General features: G+C 44.1%; 1 protein-coding gene across 31 annotated transcripts in view; it reads right to left on the bottom strand.

Moving 5' to 3' along the window:
• The window catches only part of Eif4g3 (eukaryotic translation initiation factor 4 gamma 3), a 217,147-nt gene that overhangs the window by 149,276 nt on the left and 40,184 nt on the right, over positions 1–27,687 (bottom strand). For 21 of the 31 annotated variants that reach the window (XM_031379179.1, XM_031379172.1, XM_031379150.1 and 18 more), the window contains 2 exons: positions 13,899–13,974; positions 2,462–2,590 (listed from right to left, as the gene is read on the bottom strand). Coding sequence is in view for 27 of the 31 variants with exons in the window: in XM_031379172.1 (XP_031235032.1) it covers positions 2,462–2,590; positions 13,899–13,974 (205 nt within the window). In the remaining 4 variants the exon portion in view is untranslated. Of the gene's footprint in view, positions 1–2,461; positions 2,591–4,947; positions 5,099–13,898; positions 13,975–27,687 lie in introns of all 31 variants that reach the window. The other 10 variants (XM_031379180.1, XM_031379164.1, XM_031379166.1 and 7 more) reach the window with 2 other exon arrangements.

Genomic DNA, 27,687 nt, shown 5'->3' with positions numbered 1-27,687 from the left:
CCCCCCCCCCGTCTTAGTCACTGTTGTATTGCTGTGAAGAGACAACATGACCACATAACAACAGCAGCTCTTCCAGAGAAAGCACTTCTTCACTGGGGCTGCCTTACACTTTCAGAGAAGAGTCCATGATCACCACACAGGGAGCGCAGTGGCAAAGAACTAGATCCTGATCTGAAGCACTACAGGTGGGTGGACTCAAGCAGGCAGGCAGACAGGCAGGCAGGCAGATAGACAGACAAGGCTAATTAAGACCATCCCTGGTGACATACTTCCTCCAACAAGGCCATATCTATGAGCTTATGAGAGTAACTGTTATTCAAAACAACACAGCCTCTATCCATTAGGCTTGAAGGCAAGCCTGTGGTATATTTTCTTGACTGATGATTTATGTGGCCCACCTCACTGTGGGAGGTGGTCCTAGGTACTATAAGCAAGCAGGCTAAACAAGCCACAGGGAGCAAGCCAGGAGCAGTGTTTCCTGCATGGCCTCTGTCCCCTCGATGGTATACTGAAGGCTGTAAGCTGAAATAAACCCTTTCCTCCAAGCTGCTTTTGGCTAGTGTTTTATAAAAGCAATGGAAAGCAAACTAACATATTTTTTAAAAATCGGCACATGGCTTGGTAGATCTTCTTGCACTTTCTATTCAGTGAATCTGAGTGACTGACTATAAAGTTAACAGAAGGCTAAGAGCTTGGGGCTCAACTTTCACCACTGGGAACTCCAGCCCATCCACCCAGTGTCATCACAAGCCCCAGACCATGTGCACTGCACCAGCTCTTTGTGAGAGATCAATATGAGAGAAACAAGCTTTGACAACACTCCACAGAGCAAAATGCTACTGTGCCACACTAGAGACCCTTCCACCATTAGCACAGATTGCCATCAGCCACAGGAAATGGGCTTCTGCATGCATCCGCCACTCGGGTACACACCCAAGTCCTTCCTTTTCATTCAAAACATCTCTACCTCAATCTGCTATACTAAATTCATTATACTCAATGTTCCCTCACAATGCTGCAGTTTTCAACAATGACATTCAGAACGATGCATCTTAGCTACAGGTTAAATGGTGCTGTTCAAGAACCTATGTACATGGGGCTGGAGAGGTGGCTCAGCAGTTAAGAGCACTGGCTACTCTTCCAGAGGTCCTGAGTTCAATTCCCAGCATCCACAAGGTAGTTCACAACCATCTATAATGTGATCTGATGCCCTCTTCTGGGGTGCAGGTATACATGCAGCATATAGACCAGTCATATGTAAAATAAATCTAAAAAAGTCTACATACACAAGTAAGAGTTTAAGTATTTAAAATGCAAAGTTCTGTTATATAAAAACAAGCCAATTCATATATTCCTTAATACAGCAACAGACTGACTATGGTCTAATAAATTATAATTCCTGTTGTGAACATTCTATAGCTTAAACTATGATTGACATCCCAAATGTAATAATCACCAGTTTTATGATTATTTTTTCTTAATTTAAGAAGCTTTGGTAATGGTGAAGTTCCATTCCAAAACACCTAAAACATGAAAACAAAAGTTTGAAATGTATGTAGGCTGGAGGGGTGACTCAGCAACCACAAGACTTGTCACTATTCCAAAGGACCAGGGTTTCTTTCTCATGGGCAGCTCTTAACCACAGAGAAGCGAAAATGAGATCACAGGGTACAGAGCAGTGAGACAGCACCTAACGTAGAGCCTGGGATACAGGAGATCCACTGACACCTTAAAGCCAGATGAATGTCTGTCCTGCCCTGAGTAAAACCACTGAGAAATCTCCAGTCCATAACAGTTAAACCACTCAATTACGCTAACAAGACCCAGGAACTCTTAGGAAAAAAGAAACCAGTAAACAAGAACTCACCCAAGTCACCCATAGAAAAGATCTTCTGCAAGAAGCAGAAAGCGCGGGCACGGAGGGACAGGAAGGGCAGCAGGCGACGCTGAGAAGGCTCAGCACACCAAAATTCCTCTCCTAATTTCAGAATCATTGATCAATTTCTTTCTTTCTTTCCTCCCTCCTTGCTTTCCTTCTTTCTTTCTTTCTCTCTCTCTTTGTTGTTGTTGGAGGTTTTGTTTTTGAGAAAAGGTTTCTCTCTGTAGGCCTGGCCTTCCTGAGACTACTATATAGACCAGGCTGGCCTTGAACTCACAGAGATCTGCCTGCCTCTGCCTCCCAAGTGCAGGGATTAAAGATGTGCACCACCACATCCAGCAAGGGTTCAATTTCTTAAGTAAGTAAGAAAAACTCAATGTAAATTATTTCTTTTGTAATTACTCCAAGATGCCAAGCATGGGGTGCCAGCGGGCAGCAGACACATAGGACAAGGTGGTCTGAACCTTTAAGAGCCTTGCACTAACTACCAGTGAGCACAGCTGCCTTTAGAGAAATGAAAAGACAAAAATTACAAGGAAATGTCTTTTAAAAAGAAAACAAAACAAAGCCTGCGGTTCTTACTTGAGAGAGTCCAGGGGACGACGCATGTCCCGGGGGCGTGGCCGCAAGATTGGGGTGCCCTTTGCTTATTTCATGTGCTGAGTAAGGGGAAGGGGTCGGGGGTCCTGGCTGTCTTGCTACTTGTGTTACCTGTGAGGAAATAAACAGCAATAGATTAGTCATCTAAACTACAAGTACAGCTGAACTGCTTAAACCATTTTTAAAGGCCAGTCAGTGGTGGCACACACCTTTAATCCCAGCACTCAGAAAGCCCAGAGGCAGGGGGATCTGAGTTCGAGGCCAGCCTGGTCTACAGAGTAAGTTCCAGGACAGCCAGGGCCACACAGAGAAGCCTTGTCTCAGAAAAACAAAACAACTAGAACAAAAATCACTTTAAAAATTGGACTCTGCCTCCCAAGGCGCAGTAAAGCTTAAGTACTAGAAGGAACAGGGCTTACCAGCTCAGAAGACAGGAAGACTTCCATGTGTCTGATAGATTTCTAAAGCATAACTTCAAACCTCCCCCAAATCTTAAAACAAAAACTATTCTAAATGAGATTAAACTTAAAACTATGCCAAGCATTTTGAGAAAAGACAAGAAACAGATGGCTATGGGCGTGGAGGGGACTGCAGAGCCCAGGGAGAGCTCCGAAGGTGACACAGCTTTTCTGAGAATCACACGACACATTTGTCCAGACTCTCAGGACATCCCGAGTGATGGCACCTGCCTACGATATAATCCCAGCCATCTGCAGGAGTGTGCAGGAGAACCCTGAGCTCAGAGATGGCTGTGCTAGACAGACAGGCTGTCTCAAGAGAAAAAGGAAAAGGTTGTAAGAATGCTTTGGTCGCAGGGCAGTGGTGACGCATGCCTATAATCCCAGCACTTGGGAGGCAGAGGCAGGCGGATTTCTGAGTTCGAGGCCAGCCTGGTCTATACAGAAAAACTCTGTCTCAAAAAACCAAAAACTAAAAATTTTAAAAAAAAAAAGAGAGAGAGAGAGAGAGAGAATGCTTTTGTCTAGCATGCCACAAAGTCTGGGATCAAACCCTGGCAGCACATCAACTGGGTATGGTGGTCTGGGCCCACTACTCCAGCTCCTGGGAAACTCATGTATAAAGATAAGGAGTTCAAGGTCATCTGTGGCTACATAGCTAGCAAGCCCAATTTCAAGGCTGGCCTGGGCTCCAAGACACTGTCTCAAAATGATTAATTATGGGACAATGAATGACAAAAGCAATTATACTCCCCAATTGAGCTGGTTTGAGGCTCACTCAGTCCCTAACTTTAGATGGCATGAAAGCAAACCTCCAAGTCAATGGATATCAGACAGTCGATGGACACAGATATAAAATGTCTATCTAAATAAAATGTTTAGGATTTTTGTGAGAGGAGAGGCATACAGTATGTGTGTGAGTGTAAGTGCCTGGCATCCTGTGGCACTCAGAGAAGAACTTTCAAAAGTCATGAGGATCTGGGAATCAAATTCAAGTCGCCCAACTTGTAAGGTTAGCCATCTCACAAGACCAAGGGGGAAAATACAAAACTAGCTGGTATGAGCTCGTTAGTCATGTGGTGCAGCACTTTCTTCCTTATATTTTAATCTGGATTTCTATTTTTCTAGCAAGCACATATTTCAAACCTGCCATTTGGAACTTGGCAGTTTTGACACCAGCCTATAAAATCCCACGTGCAATGCCACAGAGGGCACAGCTACAGAGGTGGAAACATGCTCTCAAGTTTGACAATAGCCTGGGATACAAGGACAGACTGAGGCCAGCCTAAGACTCCACAGCAAAACCTTGACCATCACCCTCCCCCAAAATAAAAATGTTCAGCATAAGCTAATGAGCAAGCAGAAGAGGCACGCTCACACCCACAGTCCTCTGTGCCCCGCTGTCATGGAGACAGCAACCGGCTCTCCTCATCTGTCTGTCCATCCTCATGGACAAACTCACTGAGTACTTGTGGCCTGCTCACCACCAAGTAGCCTCTTGGGCAGGTAAATATAACTATCATTACACTATGATATTAATTCAACAAACCATACCACCTATTATAAGGCTCCTTAGGGATAAGATTTATTTAGCTTAGCAACTCCTGAGCACCTGAGGTAGCCACGGAAACCTTACAGCACTGTGGAGCCAGCATGGGCTATCTCCTGCTGACCTGAGAGCCTACCTTTGACTGATTGGAGCTAACCGCCCTGAAGAAAGAGACAAGGAGGCTGTCAATCCTACTGTGGCCACTCACTCAGAAGCACTGCACACAGCAGCAACACACTCTGCACGGGATGACCACAATGCCGGGTCTTTTCCAAGGACTCTCTATGGTTTGGAGGCTTTTTGTTTTTGACTTTTGCTGCTGGTTTTTTCTCTGTTATCCATGTGGTCAAAAGATCTGACAACAGCTGAGGGGTTGCTTTGGTTTACTATGATTTGGGATTTTTGAATCAAGGGTCTCACGACTTGAGAGTAAACTGTCATTATGTAGGCCTCAAACTTACAACAATCTTTCTGCTTAAGCTTCCCGAGTGCTGGGTCGGTCCCAGGGCTCTGTCCACGTAACAGACACCGTGTTCTCTTTCCTAAGTTCCGAAGCCCACTGTTGAGGGTCAAGGCTTTCCAGGGAGGATGGAGTGCTTGAGCACTAAGAGGCTATTGTAAGTACGGTTAAGGGTTTCCTGAGAATCAGTTCCCATCTGAAAACATGATTTTTATATTTACAATTTGCCTTTTCTGCTGATTTTCCATTGTTAATAACCTAGTTACATAACTGAGCCAAGGCAATTGGTCTTAATTCCAAGGTACTAGTAGAAAACAACAAAGAATAAATTCGAAGGTGTTATCAAAATCATAGACTGCTCTGGAACACTTGTGTCACAGAAGAACTGTCACTAAGTCCCCATTCTGAGGTTTAGTCATGGATCATTATGTTCTAAACAAAGACTTAAAACACAAACATGTAGACAGTAAAACATTTATTCCAAGATAAAAAAACATTTATCTTGTAAGTAGGCCAAACAACATCAAGAATGTAGGTCTTACAGTCCAAGACACAGGTCTGAGCACTGGTGTAGCTGCGCTGGAGTTGGCTCAGTGGTTAAGAGCTCTTGTTGGTCTTGTAGAGGACCTGGGTTCAATTCCCAGCAGGCACATGGCGAATTTATAACACGCCCTGGAAGATGGGACACTTTCTTCTGATCTCCAAGGACACCATGCACATATATACACATACATGGTGCACACACATATGTACAGGCAAACATTCATACACATAAAATAAAATAAGTAAATCAAGGAATCAGTTTCTTTCTCTACAGACGAAAAGAAGTCTTACAATGGTACAGGTTTGAGGGGCTAGCATGGCTATCATTTGCAGGGCAGAAGTTTCACAGGGACTCAAGCTGGCCTTGCAGAACTGTACAATGGCCAATCTGGACTACTGTCCTTCAAACAGTCTCAATTCCATGTCTGGAGACACCCTTTACTTCTCCCAGACTTACAGACCATTGTCCTGATGCAAGCTCTAATTATTGCAGTCCACTGCCCTCCTGCAGTATCCTTAATAAACTATTAATTAATTAATTAATTAATTAATAAACTAGATAAAAATGCAGGCCTACCAACAGTGAGATCCCAGCACATTGTGAAGCAGTGCTGGCACAGTACCCCAGTGTCCTGCCTGCCCACGGAACTATGTCACAAATTACCCACAGACAGCCTAGTAGACACACATGTGCTATGCTGGGTGACCACCGTGCACCAACATAGCCTGCTGCCACAAATATTTAGGTAGGAGCTTTCCTCCTAACAATCATTTCCTTCGCTGCCTCAGTCTACCCTTTCTTCATCCTACATCCCTGTAGCCCTGTAGTCCTCTGTCACCTGAAAAGGTCACACTGGGTTATGAGAAAAGCTTGAAATCCCTGGGGAAGAATGCAGTCTACACAGCCAAATTTTCAGATAGCTAGGAACTCACTCCTTCAAACCAAGAAGCTAGTCCACATCGCATACCCGGTGCAGGCCTCTGACACTGAATGTAACCTAATCTTTTCTTGGGTACACATTTATCATTATAATTATGCAAGTTTTTAAACATAATTTTTATGTTTGTTTGTTTTGAGACAAAGTCTCTCACTATATAGACCAGGCTAGCCCTGAACTCAGAGATCCATCCTACCTCTGCCCGCAAGAAGCTGAGATTAGACACAAAAGGCCACACCCAGCTCTGTTCTGCAGATCTGAGTCAGGACAGAGCACTCCCAGCAGGCACTGAGCTACACCTTAAAATTCACGCCAAAACCCAACCAACATATATTATTTCAATGTTTTTTTAAGTCCCCTAGTGTGCCAATGCCACAAGCCTACCCTTTTCAATTATACAGTTTCTACTCTTGTGCACAATTTCATGCCAAATCTCATCTCAAGAGATTATTTCCTCAACTCGGACAGCGTGCCTCCATGGCTGCACTTCCGTGTTTTGCCAACCTTAAAAGAACGGAAAGGCATTGTTGGCCTGCTTCTACTACAACTACATTCTCTCCTTTCCCTTAGGGCAAGCAGTTTAAAGGCACAGCACCTCGAATCAGTAGTTCACACATGACATAAGCAGGCTAAGGCAGGTCACACGTAGGCTATCTGCGTCGTCTTAGACACAAGTCTGCTTTTGTTTAAGTGTCACTAGCTTTTTCACTTTCAGCAGAGGTCAAAACTATTTCTCTTTTCCAAGTCTCTCCACTGCTCTTCCCTGGCTGTGAGGGTGTTCTAAGTTTCCAGTCAGGTTAAAAACACATAGTATCAAAGCAAAGCACCCTGGCACAGATTCTCTCTACTCTTATTTGAGAAATCTGGAAGCTATTCCTAACTGGCATTTACCAGCAGAGCACTCCTTTACATCTCCAAGGTTAATCCTTCTTCTGAAGGAGGGAAAAATCAAGCAAATACATATTAAATAATATTTTAATTAGGTCTCTGATTTAACATTTAATGAGAAAGCCACATTAAATATTAACAAAGAATGTAAGCTTTCATAAATGTCATTAATTAGCAGTTACAAAGACAGGCAGAAAAGCAGATCTAGACTCTAATCATGAGACTCTGAGTCCCATGATGCAAGGACATGAGTGCTCTACAGTGACAGTAGGTCCCAAGGGGTTTGGTGGGGCAGCTTGCTCTGCCTTGCAATCATGAGACCTGAGTTCGGATTCCCAGTACCCGTATAAAAGCAGTGCATGCTAGCACACATCTGTAGCCAACATTGGCAGCACAAAAAGTACACTCCAAGAATTTCCTGGCCAGCTAGTCAAGCCGAAACAATGAGCCTAGGGACTGAGAACAGCACATGATTCAACCCCAGCACTAAGCAGGCAGAGGTGGTCTTCTCTACGGTGAGTTGCAGGACAGTCAGAATTACATCATATAAAGAGCATATCTTAAAAACAAACTAAACAAAAAGGAGAAAGCGAGAAAAAAATGTCACCTACATCAACTATTGGTTTAAACAAACTAAAACACACATTTACTCCAGGCACTTTTAGCACACCACACAGACACGTGCATGCACACACATGGAATGAAAACACACACACACACATACACACACACACACATATTCGGGGGGGGGGAATATGAATGAGTTATACAGAGGCCCAAGACCCCATGCTGAGACTGGAAGGCTACCCCGAGTGTGAGGCCTGTCTAAGACACATAGGCTGAGTTCTAGTTCTGCCTCAGCTAGAGAGAAACTCTGACTCAAGGTCAGAAACAAGAGGTCTGTGGCCACACTCAAATTTCTAATGCTCAGAAGGCTAAGGCAGGAGAATTGTGGGTTCCACAGTAGCCTTGGCTACTTAGTGAGCTGGGTCTTTCTGGGATGAATGCCAGCTGTCTGCTCTCATGAAGGAGTCTCCCGAGTTCTCACCTGTGAGCCTCCTGGGTTCTCACAAGTCTACACTTCCTAACGCGCACAATCTGAATGTGTGTAGTGCACTGCACATCAGCTTCATCTCATGAAACTGCAAGTAAACCACTGCTTCAACTAGTTAAAAACAATGGACAATTATTCTATGGGAGAAGCACAATCAAGCCAACTTCCACTTGGTTGGATGCCCCACGACCTGACTGAGCAAGCTCAGGCTCCTCAGCAGTGGGCCCACCACTGCCTGCCTGTCTATTCAACAGCTAGGAAAAACTGTATAGACACAAGATTTTCCAAACATTACATCCAGCTACAGGATGTAAGAAGCAGGGCCTAAACGATAAAGTGCAAACTGTTTACAAGGATCAAAACTGACAGCATCACCGGGCAGTGGTGGCGCACACCTTTAATCCCAGCACTTGGGAGGCAGAGGCAAGTGGATTTCTGAGTTTGAGACCAGCCTGGTCTACAGAGTAAGTTCCAGGACAGTCAGGGCTACACAGAGAAACTCTGTCTCAAAAGAACAAAAAATAAAAACAAACAATCAAACAAACAAACGAATAAATGACTGCATCAAAGACATTCTCTAATCTTAAGGAGTAGCTTAGCACACAGGAGTCTCTCACTCTCTCTCATAAGCAATTAAGGGGAAGAGTTTCCAGTCATTCTGAAGAGACTCCTTCCCGGACAGCAGTCATATTCAATACCTGTGACAGCAATCACATCACACACTAGCTTAACAGTCAGAAAACTAATTTCTCTTAATACAAAAGACAAAATTATATGCCACACATGGCAGGCTTACCTCACAGCTCCCACTCCAGAAAGTTAACAATGAACACACTACACACAGGTAGTGCCTCCTGCCTGTCATCTCTCTCTACCCTCTATGCACTGTGACAGTTTTTCAAGTACTTGTTTCAATGTTCATGGTTCATTAATAGGATAGATCTCTCAAATTTGATTTATCTTTGATAAATACTTCAAAGACAAGTTTGTATAAACCAAGTTAAAATAACTAAATACAAAAGAACCTAGCTAATATGTGAAGACATTGCGGAGGCCTGTCCAACCTTGGGTACCTTTTAATGAGCAGCAGAGCTTCCACCTGAAATGACTCCTAGTCCAGGGGAAAGCAGCCATTACAAACGCAGAGTGTGGGTTTTAAAAGTTAGCCAGGAGTACTACTGTCTTTCAAAGAATTTAACCAACTCAATGCACGTGCCATATGTGCACCACATGCCAACGCAGGAGAGGATGACAGAGACGTAGGTGGAAAGAACCTACAGAAAAGTAATGAGCAGATACAGAATCCTGGTGCTGAGATGGGCACTAAAGACTGAGAGCAGCCAGTCACCTGGCTCCCACCTCAATAGCAAGAATGTGCACAGTACTAAAAAATCGAGGAGTAGAAAACTATTCAAAATGTAAATAATTTGCCAGGCATGGTGGGGCACACCTTTAATCCCAGCACTCAGGAAGCAGAGGCAGGAGGGGCTCTGTAAATCTAAGCCAGTCTGGGAGGATGGGTGGGTGGATGGTTGTGTGTGTGTGTCTAGGTGTGCGGGTGTGTATATAGCAAGCTCCAGGACAGCCAGAGATAGAAAGTACCACTGATGTAAAACATACAAACTAACAAACAAACAAGAAAGATGATGAAAAATCATTAAAAATTGCAGCACTCCAGAAGCCCAGGCAGGCAGAGTTCAATGAGTTCAAGGCCAGCCTAGTCCATACCTCAAGCGTCTGGCCAGCTAGGGATACACAGTAAAGCTCTGTCCCAAAGTCTAACAAGTGTCATTTTTAAATTGGAGAAGAAACCAGCTACTAGGAAGGCTAAGGCAGAAGGATTGCTTCATCCAATAGATTAGACCACTCAGGCAATACAGCAAGAACTAGAGTATAAAAAACAAAACAACATCGCTGTTCCTGTTACTGCTGCTGTTTTGGGCTTGATTTTCTTTTTTTTTGTTTTTTTTTTTTGTTTTTTGTTTTTTGTTTTCCATGACAGGGATTCTCTGTGTAGCCCTGGCTGGCCTAGAACTCAGAAATCCACCTGCCTCTGCCTCCCAAATGCTGGGATTACAGGCGTGCGCCACCACTGCCCTGCTTGGGTTTGATTTTTTTGAGACAAGGCCTCGCTATGAAGTCTTGGCTAGCCTGGTATTTACTATGTAGAGCTGGCTAGCCTAAAACTCCGAGATCCACGTGCCTCTTCCTTTAGAATACTAGAAAGAAAGGCATGAGCTACCACAGCAGGCTGAGAACATCATATGTAAGGGTAGCTTTTAATAACTGAAATTCTTTCTCCTTCTAAGAGAAGCACAACATACAATGTGCACGTATTGAATGTGTGACAGTAATTCAAAGTAGTAAAAGTCAAATAACTCACAAATAAACGCAACAACTGACAGTCAAGCATCTCTATGAAGGGTAAGAAAGGCTCAGTGGGGAATGGCTTCCCTCACGGTCATCCCTTGTCAATCTCAGAGTTCTCATGGACTTGTCTTAAGTATGAGTGTACATTGTCAAAGTCTTATTCATGAGGAACCCTAATAACATGTTTTAGGGTACCTCACCATGAATCCCAGGCTGGCCTTGCCTGACAGACAGACAGACATGCGCACGCTCACACTCACACACAATCTAATGTTGAGATTATAGGCACATATGGGCAACGCATGTGTTCTTTGATTCATTAATTTCATTTTCAGAAAGATATTCTACAAAAAAATCATTCAAAGCACAGAAATTCCAAAATTCAACTATTTTATAACAGCAAAAAAATGAAAATCACCTAATGCTTTGATACCAACGTAATATTTGCTTCCAGGAAGCTGACTGTGGCAGCAAATCCTTCTCAGAATGACCCCCAATAAACAGGACCAGTAGGACTAGCTTGCTCAAGTCAGACTCCAAAGAAACTACATAGACTTTCTCTTGCACAGCACATTAAAGGCATCCTCATACTCAACTGACTTTACTATAGTATACTAGAAACATTTATTACTCCCACATCAAAGTACAACACAATCATCTTGTGTCTGTAAAATTGTGGTGTTCTGAATAAGTTTGGTCCCCATAAACTCCTGCATTTGAATGCTTGGCCCACAGGGAATAGCACTGTTAGAAGATAGGACCTTACTAGAAGAAGTGTAGCTTTGTTAGAGGAAGTATGTCACTGTGGAGGCGGGGCTTTGAGGTCACATATATGCTCAAGGTCTGCCCAATAAGGAATCCAGTCTCCTCCTGGCTTCTTACAGACCCAGGTGTATAACTCTCCTGCAGCATCATGCCTGCACACCACCATGATGACAGTGGACTAAACCTGTGAACTGTAAGCCAGCCCCAATTATGTTTGCCTTTATAAGAGTTGCTTCAGCCAAGGCCAGATGTGGTGGCCCACGCCTTTATTCCAAACACTAAGGAGGCAGAGGCAGGTGGATCTCAGTTTGAGGGCAGCCTGGTCTACAGAGTTAGTTCCAGGGCACTCAAAGCCATTCAAAGAAGCCTTGTCTCAAAAAGCTTGGTAGTGGTATCTCTTCACAGCAATTGAAACCTGGCTAAGACACCAATTGACCAATACAGACCCCGTGCACCTTGCTCACCACGATACTTCATTACACTTCCCATGCTGTAGCTACAGCACCAATGTAAAAGGCAATCAGTTCTGTCTCTCTTTACCTCCTTTAATAGTCCATTAAACCAAGAGGAAGCTCTAAAACCTCTACATGCCCCATAATTCCCCACGTGATCTCATGTCCTATACCCCATAATTCCCCATATAATCCCATGTCCTACACCCCACAATCCCATGTAATCTCACGTCCCACGTCCAACATCTCTCCATGTAAAGCTGGGCATTTTGAAACCTGTGCTAACCCCATGGCTATCTCAGAGGCTCTGAACTGCAAGTTCTTAGCCACCGGTGCTCTTTCTAAAAATCATGTGCCCTTGCTTTTCTTGGCAGTATGGAGGCTGAATCCAGAACAGTGCACATGCTAGGCAAGTGTCCACGAAGTACCTCAAGCTAGCCTGAGCTGCCACTGAGCTGCCTTGGCCTGCAAGTTCACGGCCATTCCAGGATTTCTAAATCCTAAAATGCCTTCTCAAAGATAATCTCTACCCATTTATCTTACTGTATTTCTACCAAAGCACTTAATACACATATCTAAACTTTAAGACTTTATTCTGTTTAAAGACAAAATACCCAAACCCTTTTCAGTGGCATGACCCTACCTAGCATTTCTAAGACCCTGGGCTCAATCTCTAATATTGTCCAAAAACTAAACTGATTCAGAACTCAACCTATAAAGAATCTTAATACTTTTAAGTTTATTGACTCATTTCCCTTATAGGACATTAAGTTTCGTTGCAACACACGGATAAATGGCAGGTAGAATGGGATTATTACTAAGTCTCTTAAATTCTTATAGGTTCACTGGAGAACAAATCATTTTAGCAAATGCATCTTCTAACTGAAAAGTGAACCCTCTCTTATAAACTCCTCATTCAACACAACTGAAGTCTCTTATATTCACTACCCCATACTGATGCATATGTTATATGTAACCAGGGAAGGAAAGGGGAAAACACTCAGTTAACGAGGGAAAACTCAATTTTTTTTTTTAAAGACAGAATTTCTCTGTGTAGCGCTGGAACCCGGAACTCACTCTGTAGACCAGGCTGGCCTCAACCCAAGTGCTAGGATTAGGTGTGTTCCACTGTGCCTACATACATTTATGGTTTTGTTTGTTTTTTTGTTTTCTGTTTTTTTTTTTAAAAAAAAGAAATATTCAATAAAAACTTAAAATCTGGGGTTTTGAGAGAAGGTTCAGTGGTTACGAGCACTCCCTGCCTGCTCTCCAGAGAACCAAGGTTGGATTCCCAGCACCCACAGCACAGTGTAAACCATCTGTAACTCTAGTCCCAGGAGGATCTGGTGCCCTCTTCTGGCCTCCAGGGGAACTGCACACACAAGGTATATAGTTATACATGCAGGCAACATGCACACACATAAAATAAATTAACATTACAAAATAGCTGGATAGTAGTAGCACATGTGAGAAAGAAGCAAATGGACTATCAGTGAGGTCAAGGCCAACCTGGTCTATGGTCTACAGAGATTCAGGACAGCCAAGGCTACACAGAGAAATCTCTCAAAATACCAAAAGAAGGGGAAAAAAAAAGGTAATTTAAGATCAATGTAAAAAAAAAAACTTCCCAAGGCAGTGGAAACCTGTATTCATGGTGGAATGCCTGAACACCTAGTATGCACATGCGCTATATCCCCATACTTTAATACACGTAGGAAAGGGGAAATGGCAGATGTAGAAGTGGGACCACGACACAGTGTTCATCTCAGTTCTCCTCCGTAGATCTCAATGGTGAGTAAAGGTTTCCTGGTCACATAATATGCACCAAATTTCACTGGAATTTTGATGGATCTTCCACCTAGAGCCTATGTCAAGCCGAAACCGCCAGAACCCCCAAGCACTGTAGTCAAGCAGACACCTGCCAAACCCTGGGAATGCTCACCGAGCTATAGACTGCAGAGACCGCGGGAGGGAAGAGCCGGTCCTCCAGAGGCTGCTGCACCGGTCCTCGGGGGATTCTGGAAGGCAAGTTAAGGAGAATAGAACTCAAGCAGAACTGTTCAGCACTGGGAGAATGTCCCACCAAGGACCCACACTCTGTACCCAACCTTTGGCACTGTCTGTACACTTACTCCTCCCAAGAAACTGGAAAACCAACTATTTCAAATCTCCTAATGTGATTAGTTCAATTTTTCCAAATTGGTTTCCACCTACTGGAAATGAAAACAAGGGCCAGAGCTCTCAAACCTATGCCGTTACAGAGGAGCAAGCAACACAGCGAAGAAAGCAAGGCCAGCCAGCACCCAAGAGGCTATCTTAGCTCGAGGATAAGCTGGAGAAACAGTGGACTGTTCCGATCTGTTCTAACCACACAAAGGGCAAACGCAATTGTTCCCAGTTTTCTGTATTTTTGTTGTTGTTGTTGTTGTTCCTATAAATCTTTTAATTGACCCAATTACTCTACAACAACCCACCCGCTTCCCATTTTAAAAACCAGGTGCTCCAGCAGCCACTTAAAATATTTCAGAACACAAAAGACATTGAATGAAAAGACAGAAGGCTATCATTTTGTTCAACTTCAAACTAGGAGACAGGAGCCATGGCGGCTGCCGCTACAAAGGCCATAGCACTGTCTCTGCATGAGGTTGGAACATGGCCAGGTTATGGTCTGACCTCTGTGAGAGTGACAAAGGCCACAGCACTGTCTCTGCATGAGGTTGGAACATGGCCAGGTTATGTGTCTTCTACAATAGATATAAATGATACAAATTATTTTACTTTCTTTTTTTAAAGATTTATTTATTTATTTTATACATATGCGTACACCACCATTCCTCTCTTCAGACACACTAGAAGAGGGCATCAGATCCCATTACAGATGGTTGTGAGCCACCATGTGGTTGCTGGGAATTGAACTCAGGACCTCTGGAAAAACAGTCAGTGCTCACAACCGCTGAGCCATCTCTCCAGCCCAATTATTTTACTTTCACATTAAAGAAAAAAAAAAATCCAACAATTCTATAACCTGATTCCAGCCAGTTAATTCCTTTTTAATTAGTGTATTATAAACCCAAATGAAAAAAATTCCCTCAACAAAATATTAATACTTGCTATGTAATGTTTCCCTCGGCGTCTGGGAGACAAGGCATGGACAGGTGTGGGGGTAGCTGGCAGCTGCAAGCGCAACATTCAGGAGGCGAAGGCAAGAACAGTCACAGAATGAGCTTGGGCCAGTCAGGGTCACACAGTGAGACTACTTCAAAAAGCAAAGAGCTAGAGAGATGGCTGAGGAGTTGAGAGCGCTCACTGTCTGCATTCAGTTACCAACACCTCATGGTAGCTCAAACTATCCCTGACTGCAGCTTGAGGAGCTCATTCCTTCTTCTGACCTCCACAGGCAAAAGGAATGTACATGGTTTGCACACATGCATTCATACAAACATTCATATACATACAAGCAAAATACTCATACATATTAAATGAATAAATTTAAAAAATATAAATAGAAAGAAAGGAAAACAGCAGTTTTGTGCTGTTTTATGCTTGATTTCTTAAGAATGACTCTGCATTGCCAAAGGCTGACTCATTAGTAGATTCCTTATATCCAAGCAGCCAGCTCAGAAGACTGAAAACAAAACAAACACACCCTGTGTTTTAGTCATTAAAATGTCTAAAGAGACTATAGCAGTCTCTAGACAGTTTTTAAACTAGCATCCTCACACAACAGCTAACTACACTGTCCACATCCCCACACAAAGCACTGTAAACACTGCTGCGCTGCGGAGGAGCTGAAACATCGCAGAAAGGAACTGCTTCAGCCAAGCCACTCAATCCACACGCACAGCCCACACCTGCTGTACATATACACACTCTACATACACATACTCCACACAAGCCACATGCACTCCAAATGCATACTGCATACACACACAATTGAGACCCACAATCTACCCATATACAATCAAGACATACAAATGGCACATATGCTTTTTTTTTTTTTTTGGTTTTTCAAGACAGGGTTTCTCTGTGTAGCCCCAGCTGTCCTTGAACTCACTCTATAGACCAGGCTGGCCTCGAACTCAGAAAAACACCTGCTTCTGCCTCCTAAATGCTGGGATTAAAGGTGTGTGTCACCACTGCTGGGAGGCATATATGCCTTACACACAGTACACTACACATATATATATATATGTGTATATATATATATATATACACACACACACACACATATACACATACACACATATGTATATATACTATACATAAACTATACAAAGCATACATACACCATACGCAGCACTGTATACATATATACTACACACACAATGTACACATACACACCACACATAGCACTGTATACATACTATACACATACCACACAGCACTGTATACATACATACTACACACACACACACACACACACACACACACACACACACACACACACACTACACTAGGCACGCACTGTAGAAAGCAGAAGCCTAGCGAACTCCAGGACCAGCCCTCCCTGAGCCGGCAGCTCTCTCGGAAGGAAGGACCACGCTGCTGAAATGACACTCTTCGTGCTGAGTTCCACTGTGGCTTTTGCAGCAGATGGAGAATGGGCCACACTTCCTTCTGCACTGCACTGCCAACTGCCACTGCGTTCGTTTCCAGGAAGAGCTGATTCTCACGATGGGAAAAGAGTTCTCAAGGGAGTCACTTGTGTTCTGCCTGAGAAGCTGAGCCACTGAGGACTTCTGCTTTCACTTCTCTGCTGCTTAATCAGATGACTATAATTACAGGATTGCTAGAGACATCATCATTTGCCCATGTTACAGGAACAAATATTCTTACTGTTTCTACAAATAAAAATGCTGATTTCATTTTTATATTCTGCAAATTAACAAAAAAATACCGTTGACTGTTTAAAACAAAACTATAGTTCTATTTTAAAAACAAACAAACAAAGCCCAGTAAAATAAAAATCAAACAATGTAGCCCAAGCCTGGTTCCAATCCAACCAAGAAAAGCAAAGGAAGAAAAACAAACAAAAACAAGGCACGGGGTGTGGTGGCTGCCATCTGAGCTCAGGAGAGGAGGCAGGAGGGCAGCCTGGACTAGTCAGAGATCTTGTCTAAAAAGACAAGCAAAGCCGGGCAGTGGTGGTGCACGCCTCTAATCCCAGCACTTGGGAGGCAGAGGCAGGCGGATTTCTGAGTTCGAGGCCAGCCTAGTCTACAGAGTGAGTTCCAGGACAGCCAGGGCTACACAGAGAAAACCTGTCTCAAAAAAACAAACAAACAAACAAATGACAAGTCAGAGAGAGGGCTGGAGACAGGGCTCAGGACTAACTGGTCTCGCACAGAAACTGAGTTCTGTTCCCAGCACTCACGTTAGGCAGCACAGAATCACGGACAACTGGAGCTCCAGAGGACCCAACATCCTTTTCTGGCCTCTGTGGGCTACTGCACTCATGAGCATGTGTGTGCATACACACACAAAAAATAAAATAAAATGAACTTAAACTGCAACCCTCAGAAACTCTAAGCAGGTACTTCATTAACTTGATGCTTAGCCCAGCTCTTTACTTAAAAACCCTAGTTGGTGTGTCAGAGCTGCTGGGTATCCATCCACTCAGAGGTGAGCTTTGAAATGAAGCATGTAAAGAGCTGACTGGACTCAGCCAACAGCTTAGCCTAAGACACATGCTGTTTATGTCCCTTTAAATTAAGAAGATTTTCTTTTTAATGTTTTGACGATTTTAAAACAGGTTTATTTGTACTTGTGAGTGTTCGCCAGGTATGTGTAGGAGCCCTAGGAGGCCATGAGGACCAGACAGCTGTGAGCTGGCAGACCAGGGTGCTGGGAACCAGACCCAGGCTTTCTGTAGCAACAATGTGTACTGTAGCACCCTCTCCCCAGCCTACTGGTTACTTCTTAGCTTGAATTGCTATGATGAATGCTTTATAATTGTACATTAATATGACTAAGCCAACTTTGAGTTGCAAACTCCAACTACGCTAGTTAATATTTTAGTTAAGTCCACTCATTTGTAATCTGTGGAGAGGAAGCTACACTGCCAACAGGATGTCTTTGGAGGAGTGGGAAAATGATTTGGTTTGATTTGGAACTACTTGATTTGCTAAAATAGACTCATGTAGCCCAGGCTGGACTGGACACGAAATCCTCCTGCCTCCGTCCCCCCAGTACTGGAACTACAGGTGTGTATAAGGTGGCCAGGTGTACGCATTTAGGTAAGACAGTATCAGGCGGTGCCTTAGATAACTCCCAGCTTCATAGAGTGTTCAAAAGGCTGTATGTATTCAGAGTCAGGGTTTAATAAAATGAATAGCCTTTGCTATTTCATCAAAAATGTGAGAGCTTAGTAAGGACACAGTAAAGCCAAAATTCAAAAAACAAAGGGCAAGCGGGGTATGATGGCACACACCTTTAACCCCAGTACTCAAGGGGAAGCAAAATGATTTCCAGAACAGCCAGGGCTCTGGAGAGAGAGACCCTGTCTCAAAAAAAAAAAAAAAAGAAAAGAAAAAAGTGTGGTGGAGGTGCCTGAAGAAATGCCACATAAGCATGAAGATCAGCAACCTGCAACGCAGCCAAGTGCAAAGGGGGTTGGGAGGATGCCAGCAATGGAGGGGGCTCCTGGGCTCACTGCTGTCAGGTGAGGGGCTGCCTCAAAACTGAAGGTGAGGTGTGACAGAAGACAGCTAACCTCAGTCCCTCACTCTCACAGTGGCATATGGCACACATGTACACATGAAAAGCATACATGTACACATGAAAGGCACACAGGTACACAAGAAAGGCACACGGGTACATACAAAAGGCACACATGTACACAAGAAAGGCACACATGTACACATGAAAGGCATATACGTACACATGAAAGCTAAGCGAAAACTCCAGTGTCTTCTTGTTCCTGCCTGTTTTCACTGGAGAGCAAATGCGTGCGTACATACCCACACACATACAAATGAAAAGGAAAAGCCTTCCTGCAGCTACTGAAACAGTTCTGACCCAGTCTCCGACAGCACAGGCAGGCTGCCTAGGAATCCATACACTTGCCCTGGGCTCTCGAGCCAGTCTCAGCATGCCTGGCATCCACACCCAGGAAAACCTAGTGAGTAGGCCAAAGCCATACTGTTCCAGGAACAAGAGTGCCATGCCACACTAACACAAAAAGGTCACCCAATGTGGTCATCAAACAAAATCCAAAAGGGTTTTCATTTATGCTGACAGAGAGCCACTGTGCGATTTAGAAATGAAGTATGATTACTCATTAATGAGTAAGTAACTAATTGATATGGCCTCTGGCCTGGTGTTTAGTAAAGAGCCAACAGTGAATGTGCCTGGGGTAGTAACGCTATGGCAGCCTCTGTCCCACAACCAAGCATACCAAGCCTCCCTCATTCAACCCTGAAGTCTCCCCAAACCACACTCTGCTCACAGAAGTTCAAATCACCAGAGAAACCAAGACTCCTCGCTCTTCTCGTCACCCAGCTTCTTCCTTCTCTCTAGCAGTGTGGTAGGTACATTAAAGTAGATGAGCACAGGCCTCAACCACCGCTACCAAGTGTTTTCTGTTGACCATTATCACCAACTGTATAGAACCAACAGCTCTGCTCTCTCAAACAACCCAAGCCCCTGAGTTTGAGAGCATAGGCAGCCTAGACAGTAAACGGGACAGACTAACAGAGACAGATTTAGCAAACTTCTGACATTACACTGGCCTCAGGAAGCAGGCTTCTTCCCACCAGCTACCTACAGTGCATGTGCTTCAGCTCCTCAGTTATTCTGCTTGCAGCCAGTGACCGCCACCAGGAGAGTCACCGCCAATGTCTAGAAAAACTGGGGATCCTCATGGAAAATACAGGAAAGGTAACGCCTAGTGCAAAGAATTACATGCACTATCTACAGCACTGAATCCAGTAACTGGCACAGAAGCAAACACTCACCCAACTGAGAAATCGAGGAACTTGGCTTCTGCCCAGCAAAGGTCAAAATGAGGCCCAATACTTCAACCAATGGCAACATAACAAATTTACCTTGGGCTTCAGGCACACATTTATACATTAGTTTGAGTAACATGGAGGTAAATTTCCACTGTGTGTACTCTCTTATAATCCCATCCCGAGCTAAGGGCCAACCAACTCACTAGAGTTCAAAGTCTATTTTGTTTGGTCTTTGTAGATATTTTGATTTGGTTTAGTTTCAATTATTTTAAGACAGAGTCCTGTTACATGGGCTACCTTGGCTTCGAAGTCCCCACACAGCCTGGACTATCCTGCTTCAAGTCACCCCAGGCTAGAACCACAGGTCTGAACCACCACCCCTGCTTCATCTGCATTCTCCCCCTGGCCCAGTGATTTGCAGATTACAAGAAATCTTTAAACTGGGCCTTGTGGCATCCAGCTATCACCTCAGGTGGGTGAGGCAGATCCTGAGTCCAGACCAATTTGAACAGACCTAGCAAGACCTGTCTCAAAAATATTTTTTTTTTAAAAAACACAAGTAAGTTTGCCACTTCAGATTCCCCGATATAACATAAAAAGATGAACTATCAGGACCAGAGAGATGGGCTCAATAGTTTTATACTCCTCTTGCAGGGGACCTAAGTTCAGTTCCCAGTGACCATTCTAGACAGCTTACAACCATGTGTAATTAGCCTTAACTCCAGCTTCAGGGGGATCCAAAGCCTCTAGTCTCCACTACACCTGCACTCAAATGCTCGCGCACATGCATGTGCATTTGTATGTACACAAAAGCACAAATCTTTTTTTAAAAATGAACTGAAATACCACCTGACACTGCTGACCGAGTCTTATATTTCATGAATAAATACTAAGCATAGTAATGAAGTATGGAGCCGCAGCTAAACAAAAACAAAATATTTAAATTTTAAATACTAGAAGATGATTTTAACAAGACCAAGGTTTACAGTGTGGTACTTCCATGCAAAAGGGTTCCTTACCCAATTAAAAAACAGGAAAGACTTCACTTTACATTTATTTCAAGAAATTTGATTTTACTTTTTGCAACTGTGTGCCATTAAATAAAGAGGTAAACTTCTCTGTTACAGATGCAAAGTGCAAACAACAAGGTGGGGGTGGGATGCCGTAGGCCAGCACAGGCCCAACAAAGGCCCACACAGCGGCTCTGCAGAGCCCTGCAGAGCCCCACCATGAAAGCCCTCTTTGTCTTTCTGGTGAACACAAGTCCTTTCAATGTCACAGTATATAGTTTAAGAAAAACAAAAAAGGGCAAATGAAGAGGAAGATGGGTCAGCTTCTACAGGGGACATCTCAAGACAACTAGGCTGAAGGTCCATGGACACAGGAAAAGCTCTGCAAGCAGGCAGCTCCTGAGTGTGTCTACTACAAGGACCAGCAAGAAAGCCTCCCACAGCCTCTCTGGAGCTCTAGATGCTCCACTTCTGTTTCCCACTCACCATTCCATTCAGAAGGGACAGAATGCACTGTCATCTACCTCTGTGAAGGACTTGAGACCCATAATCTCATTAATTTTGCTTGATGGGACAGCAGAAGGCTTAACATCTGCACCAGGTGTCTCAGAATGCCACATCCCCAGAGGAACTTCTCTGAAAACATTCAAGACTGCAGCTGCATAGCACAGCACAGCCTGACCCCACTAACCTTAGCGCTTTTAAAACAATAAGCTGCCAGGCGGTGGTGGCACACGCCTTTAATCCCAGCACTTGGGAGGCAGAGGCAGGCGTATTTCTGAGTTCGAGGCCAGCCTGGTCTACAGAGTAAGTTCCAGGACAGCCAGGGCTACAGAGAGAAACCCTGTCTCGGGAAAAAAAAAAAAAAAAAAAAACAATAAGCAAGCCTTGGTGTGCACCCTAAGTGTTCTGATCACTACAGGATCTAAAGCTTCCAGCACATTAACGGAGTTAATTAGTGGAGAACCCTTCAAGTATGCACACTGCTACAGATAGCAAGCATGGAGACAGCATTCCCTTTGGGGCTGTAAGCAAAGACTCATTCTCTACTGTTAGGTTAAGTCCAGAAATAGTGGTTTGCCTCACATCTGTCTTCAGGGATAGAAATTTTCAAGCTCCCTCTCCGTAAGATTTTATAAATGCATATGGCCAACCTAAGGCGGCCACAAGACAGCTCACCTGTGAGACAAATCAGGTTACAAGATCAGGTTAATTAATTAAAGCTTATCAAAGGTTACTAGACCCACGGCGACTGTAAAGTTTTCTGTCAGAGTTAAGGAAGAGTGGACTTCACCTTCTACTGTAAACTGGATATAGAATTACAACAGAGATGTGGAAGAGATCCTGGAATAATGATGCAGAGGAAAGCCATGGCTATCACACAGGAAAGGGTAAAAAGGCAGAGAGATGAGGTCTCCTCCTCAAGACCACACAGCTAACTTCTGTGATGGCCATAGTAGAAAGCCAAGCCTAAAGAGTTTGCAAGCTCATCTTTGAGGCTTCATGACCTACAAATGCATTCACCTCCATAATAAGTACTAGGCCCTCCAGTACTACGTAACAAAACCCTGCCTCAAAATAAAAAGCATTTTAAAAACAAGGCAAAGAAAATTAGAGGTGCAACTATTGTGTAGAGCTCTACAGACATGCTGCCTGACTCAGGGTTTTCTAAGTATCAGTGTCAGCACTGAAGAAAAGACCCCTTCATACCCAGGGCACTGTAAGTGGGCTCTGAAGAAAAGACCCTTCATACCCAGGGCACTGTAAGCAGGCTCTGGGAAGGGTGTGGAAGCACTTGCCCCGTCTGAACCCCCAGAGTCACCACCCCTCAGCTGCTCATGTATCTTGCAGAGAATGTCTACACATACACATCCTAGCAACCTTTAAAGGCTGCTTCTAAAATTAGTGATCACAACTCTAAAGGATGCTTCTAAAATTAGTGATGTTCTAAAATGACCCAAATTACCCAATGACTAGAGGCTTAGAAGGGAGAAGAGATGTCTAAGCTATGGGTCACTGGCAATTATAAAAACATGACAAGGACAGCTGGATAAAGGTTCTAAGATGGGGTGGGTGGGGGTGACTTATTCCAGAACTTGAAATCAGAGGCAGAAGCAGGAGTATCTCTATGAGTTTGAGGCCAGCCTGGTCCACACAGCAAGTTCCAGGTTAGTGAAGGCAACATAATGAGACCTAGCTAAAATTTAAAAAAAAAAATTTAAGGTAAAAAGGAAGCAAGTAAATGTATCTGAGTGTTAACTGGTTCATCACACCAGCTATTTATTTCTACACAATGGCACCAAATACAATATAAACTGGATAAATGATGCTGTCCATTGGACAAGTTGTAGAATCTATTCATCTTTAACAGCCAGTTTCCTTCCCTGGTTTGCTCAGATCTGCTCTGTACAGCAATCATACACCTACCTTAGCTAGCAGCACAGCAAATCCCACCTTTAAAAATCAGCATAAAAACTAAGGTGGAGCCGGGTGGCGGTGGCGCACGCCTCTAATCCCAGCACTTGGGAGGCAGAGGCAGGTGGATTTCTGAGTTCGAGGCCAGGCTGGTCTACAGAGTGAGTTCCAGGACAGCCAGAGCTATACAGAGAAACTCTGTCTCAAAACAAACAAACAGGGGCTGGTGAGATGGCTCAGCGGGGAAGAGCACCGACTGCTCTTCGGAAGGTCATGAGTTCAAATCCCAGCTCATAACCACCCATAATGAGATCTGACGCCCTCGTCTGGTGCATCTGAAGACAGCTACAGTGTACTTACATATAAAATCTTTAAAAAAAATTAAAACAAACAAACAGAAGTTTTAAAAATGCACAATCTGACTGGTGGGACACTTAAGACTATATAGAATTGTATGTAAATCTCACCAACTCATAACCCAAGATATACTGCAATATAAGGGCAACATTGTACGCTTTAAATAAAGTCAGACCTGAACTGCAACCCAAATCCGCTGCCAAGCCTGTACATTTTAAACTGTATAGACATGTGGTTTCTGAGATAGAGTCTCAGCTAGCCCAAGTTGCCTCTAATTTACTATAAATCGAGATTTTTTTTTTGGGTTTTTGAGACGGGGTTTCTCTGTGTAGCCCTGGCTGTCCTGGAACTCACTCTGTAGACCAGGCTGGCCTTGAACTCAGAAATCCGCCTGCCTCTGCCTCCCAAGTGCTGGGATTAAAGGTGTGCGCCACCACCGCCCGGCTGAGATTTTCTTCAACTCCTGACATTCCACCTGCTTCCACCTGCTCCCAAGTGCTAGGGTTACAGGAGTATTTACCATGGCAAGTTTAACATGATAGTCTTAAGCAGACCAGAACATGGTAGACAGTCAAAAGTGGAAGCATTTATAATCACACTATTAGCAATTCTAAGCAGGAGTTCTCCAAGTGTGTTTAAATTATTTTATTTTGGTTTTGTTTTGAAGCAGGATCCCATAACATAAACTGGGTTTTCCTCAGACTTAGGATCCTTCGGCTTCAGCCGGCCAAGTGCTGGGTGGGATTACAGGTTCCTAGGAAGTACAGCTCCTACACAAATAATTCACACACAAAAGCAGCCACTTTGCAGAGATTATAGTATGATTTAAAGATATTTAATATAAATACATATTCCACTCCCTCAACTTACAGGTGCACACATTAGTTAAATACTTTATAAATATGCAAACACAGCATTGGTGGAACCTAAAGTTGAATAGGAAAAGAAAGGAAAGAGCATAGGACATGCGTCCTTTCCCTCTGCACACCTCAGCCCTTGGCCAGCAGAGAGGCCCGCAGGCTACTCTACAGTGGATTCTAGTGGCGCGCGCGCGTGCACACACACAAACACACTCACACACACACACACACACACACGAACATACATGTGACGTGAACACACACACATGAACACACCAGCACACACTGCTTCCTTCACTGCCCTGGTAAGTTGGCACTGCCGTGGCCAGCCTCAGTGCACAGAGACTCCAATGAGAATGGCAGCTTCCCTCACTGCTCAGCTATGAGATTCTTTCAGTTTGAGTGCAGTTGCCTCAAAGTATGTTTACCTGTCAGCTGTACAATTTGGAGTCACAAACCTATAACTACAACCCAGATAGTTCTGACCAAGAGCATGCCAACTTGCTAAAGCTGCTCCCCTGAATGCCCCCCATACAAGAATGGCCAGTATCTTGCACTTGGCCCTCAAGTGCCTTCCTGCCATTCAATGTTCACACCTGTCCAGAAGCACAGTGAGTCACAGCTGACAACCGTAACTTCCCTCACTCCCTCTCTGTACAATTCAACTGTGCCCCATAACCACAACTATGGGGAAAGCAGGGTTAGAGGCTAGAGGCTGGAGGCTGGAGCTGGGTTCACTGGTTAAGAACCAGCACCCAGGCCAGGGAGCTTCCGACAGTCTGTAAATATGACCCCCGCGATCTAATGCCCTCGGCTGTCCTCCAACGGTACCACACAAATAGTCATAACAAATAAAGATAAAAGCTTTAGAAATAACATTACTTACTTTATGTATTTGAGTGCTCTATCTGTGTATACACCTGCATGCCAGAAGAGGGCATCAGATCATATTACAGATGGTACATATTACATGGCTACCATGTCGTTGTCAGAAAGTGAACTCAGGACTTCTCAAAGAGCAGTCAGTGCTCTTAACTACTGAGCCATCTCTCCAGCCCTAAAAATAACGTCTTTAATAGAGAAGGTCTGCACTATAATTCAAACTGTAATATATTAATCTTCTTGGATTGATTGTCAATGTTTCATGCAATCTGCTTCAACCATGCTCAACAGATAGGTCCTAATTCAATACCTCAGCTGAGCATTGAACAGCACAAAGGGAGAGGGGGCTCAAATCCTCAAACTTGAAGCCAAGTAGGAATGTGCACTGCTAATAAGTAAGTAAGTAAGTTCGTGGCTCACCACAGTCTGCTCCACACATGAAAGCCAATGCCAGGTAAGGAGAGGGAGACAGTGCTCTCTCCAAGCAATATTCGCAAGTTTGCCACCTAAGACCCTAAAGAACACATAGAGTAGGGCTGTTAACAAATCCACAATACAGCTTAGCAACTACACAGCTCTCCCTCCGTCACACTGCCATTAGTAAGCCTCAGTACAGACTCACCTAATGTCACCCGAGCTTCACTCCCCAGCCAGGCCCAGGACGACTGTCCTGTCACTCCCCGAGTCCCCCAGAATAAACTCCCGTGTTCCAGAAACAAGGTGAAACACACCTCCCAGGAGCTTCTAGCAGAACCCTGACATCGCAGGGCATACACGCCACCCACTCCCGATGTTCAAGACTGAAACCTCCTTACACCTTACAAGGAATAAGTGCAACTCCTACCCAGTCAGGGTCTTGAAACCAGCCTGTCTTCTCACACTGTGGCAAAGCCAAGCGGACTAGAGACACAGAGCACGCGATAGTGTGGGGTGGTTTTCTGTGTATAAAGCACATGGTCAGAGAAAGCGGAACAACCTTTTCCACATATCATAGACTAACTGGAAAGTGTAAAAGTGGTCCTTTCATCGAGTCCACGTTCACACACCTGATCCTCCAACACTACTAGTCAGGCACAAGAGTCTTCCTATCCCGGTCTACACTAATTCCGGTTCAGCTGTGATTCAATTAGCACAGCCCAGGCCAGGAATACTCAACAGTTTCTTGTCAGCAAGTAACACAATTTAAATGTGTGAAACATTTCCTTCCAGTGCATTTAACACATCAGCTGGGGGCTGGTCTGTGGCTGCATTTGCCTGTGAACTGAGTATAACTGTGCTGTCCCAGCAGTAATGCTCTCACTGCAGCTTAGGGTAAGCCCATGTGAGGACGACAGAGGCTAGACACGAGCCCAAACCAGGTACTCAGGCACACACAGAACATGAACATGAACACAACACAAGCCACGCAGTTCAAAGGTGGGTTCTGGAGCCAGCCAGCTTGCCGCCAAAGCCTGACAACCTGAGTTCCATCCCTGGAACCTACATGATAGGAAAAAATAACTCACTCTCACAAATGTCCTTTGACCTCCAGACTCAGAAGCAAAATAAAATGTACAAAGTAAATAAACAGCCCATGCCTCTAATCTCAGCCCTGCAGAGGCAGGTGGATCTGTGAGTTGAAGGCCAGAGTGGTCTACATAGTGAGCTTCTGAATAGCTAAGGCTCCACAGAGAGACCCTATGTCAATAAAGTAAGATAAATAACAAGTAAACAAATCAATAAGTAAATGACAAGGGTGCTCATGCTAACTGCTATTCTATGCATATGCTCAGGCTTTTCCACTTCTGTCTTCAGTATCTTCCCCATTCTCTGACAATGATAAATTATCTAAGAATTTAATAGTTGTTCAACACTAGTCTCAAAGGGCCTACAACTTTGTTAACATTTTTTTCATATGTGTTGGTGTTTTGCCTCCACATATGTATGTGTGAGGATATCGGATCCCCTGGAACTGGAGCTACAGACAAGAATGAATTGTTGTCATGTGGTTGCTGGGAATTGAACTGTGGTCCTCTGGAAGAGTAGCCAGTGCTCTCAACTGCTGAGCCATCTCACCAGTCCAACCTGGAACATTGTTTTTATCTGCCCTAGGTCACAGTGACTACAAGGTTTCCATGAGACAAGACACTGAAGAGAAAAAGGGTCAAACAGAACTAACAGTGATAACTGCCAGACGGTGCAGTGCAGTGCAGGTATATCTGTGCCCCAGCTGGTCAGCAGGTGTACCTGTGCCCCAGCTGGTCAGCAGGTGTACC

Source organism: Mastomys coucha, unplaced genomic scaffold (assembly GCF_008632895.1).
Source record: "Mastomys coucha isolate ucsf_1 unplaced genomic scaffold, UCSF_Mcou_1 pScaffold18, whole genome shotgun sequence".
NCBI lineage: Eukaryota > Metazoa > Chordata > Mammalia > Rodentia > Muridae > Mastomys > Mastomys coucha.
The sequence above is the reverse complement of the archived record's forward strand: the minus strand, read 5'-3'. Positions and strand labels throughout refer to the sequence as shown.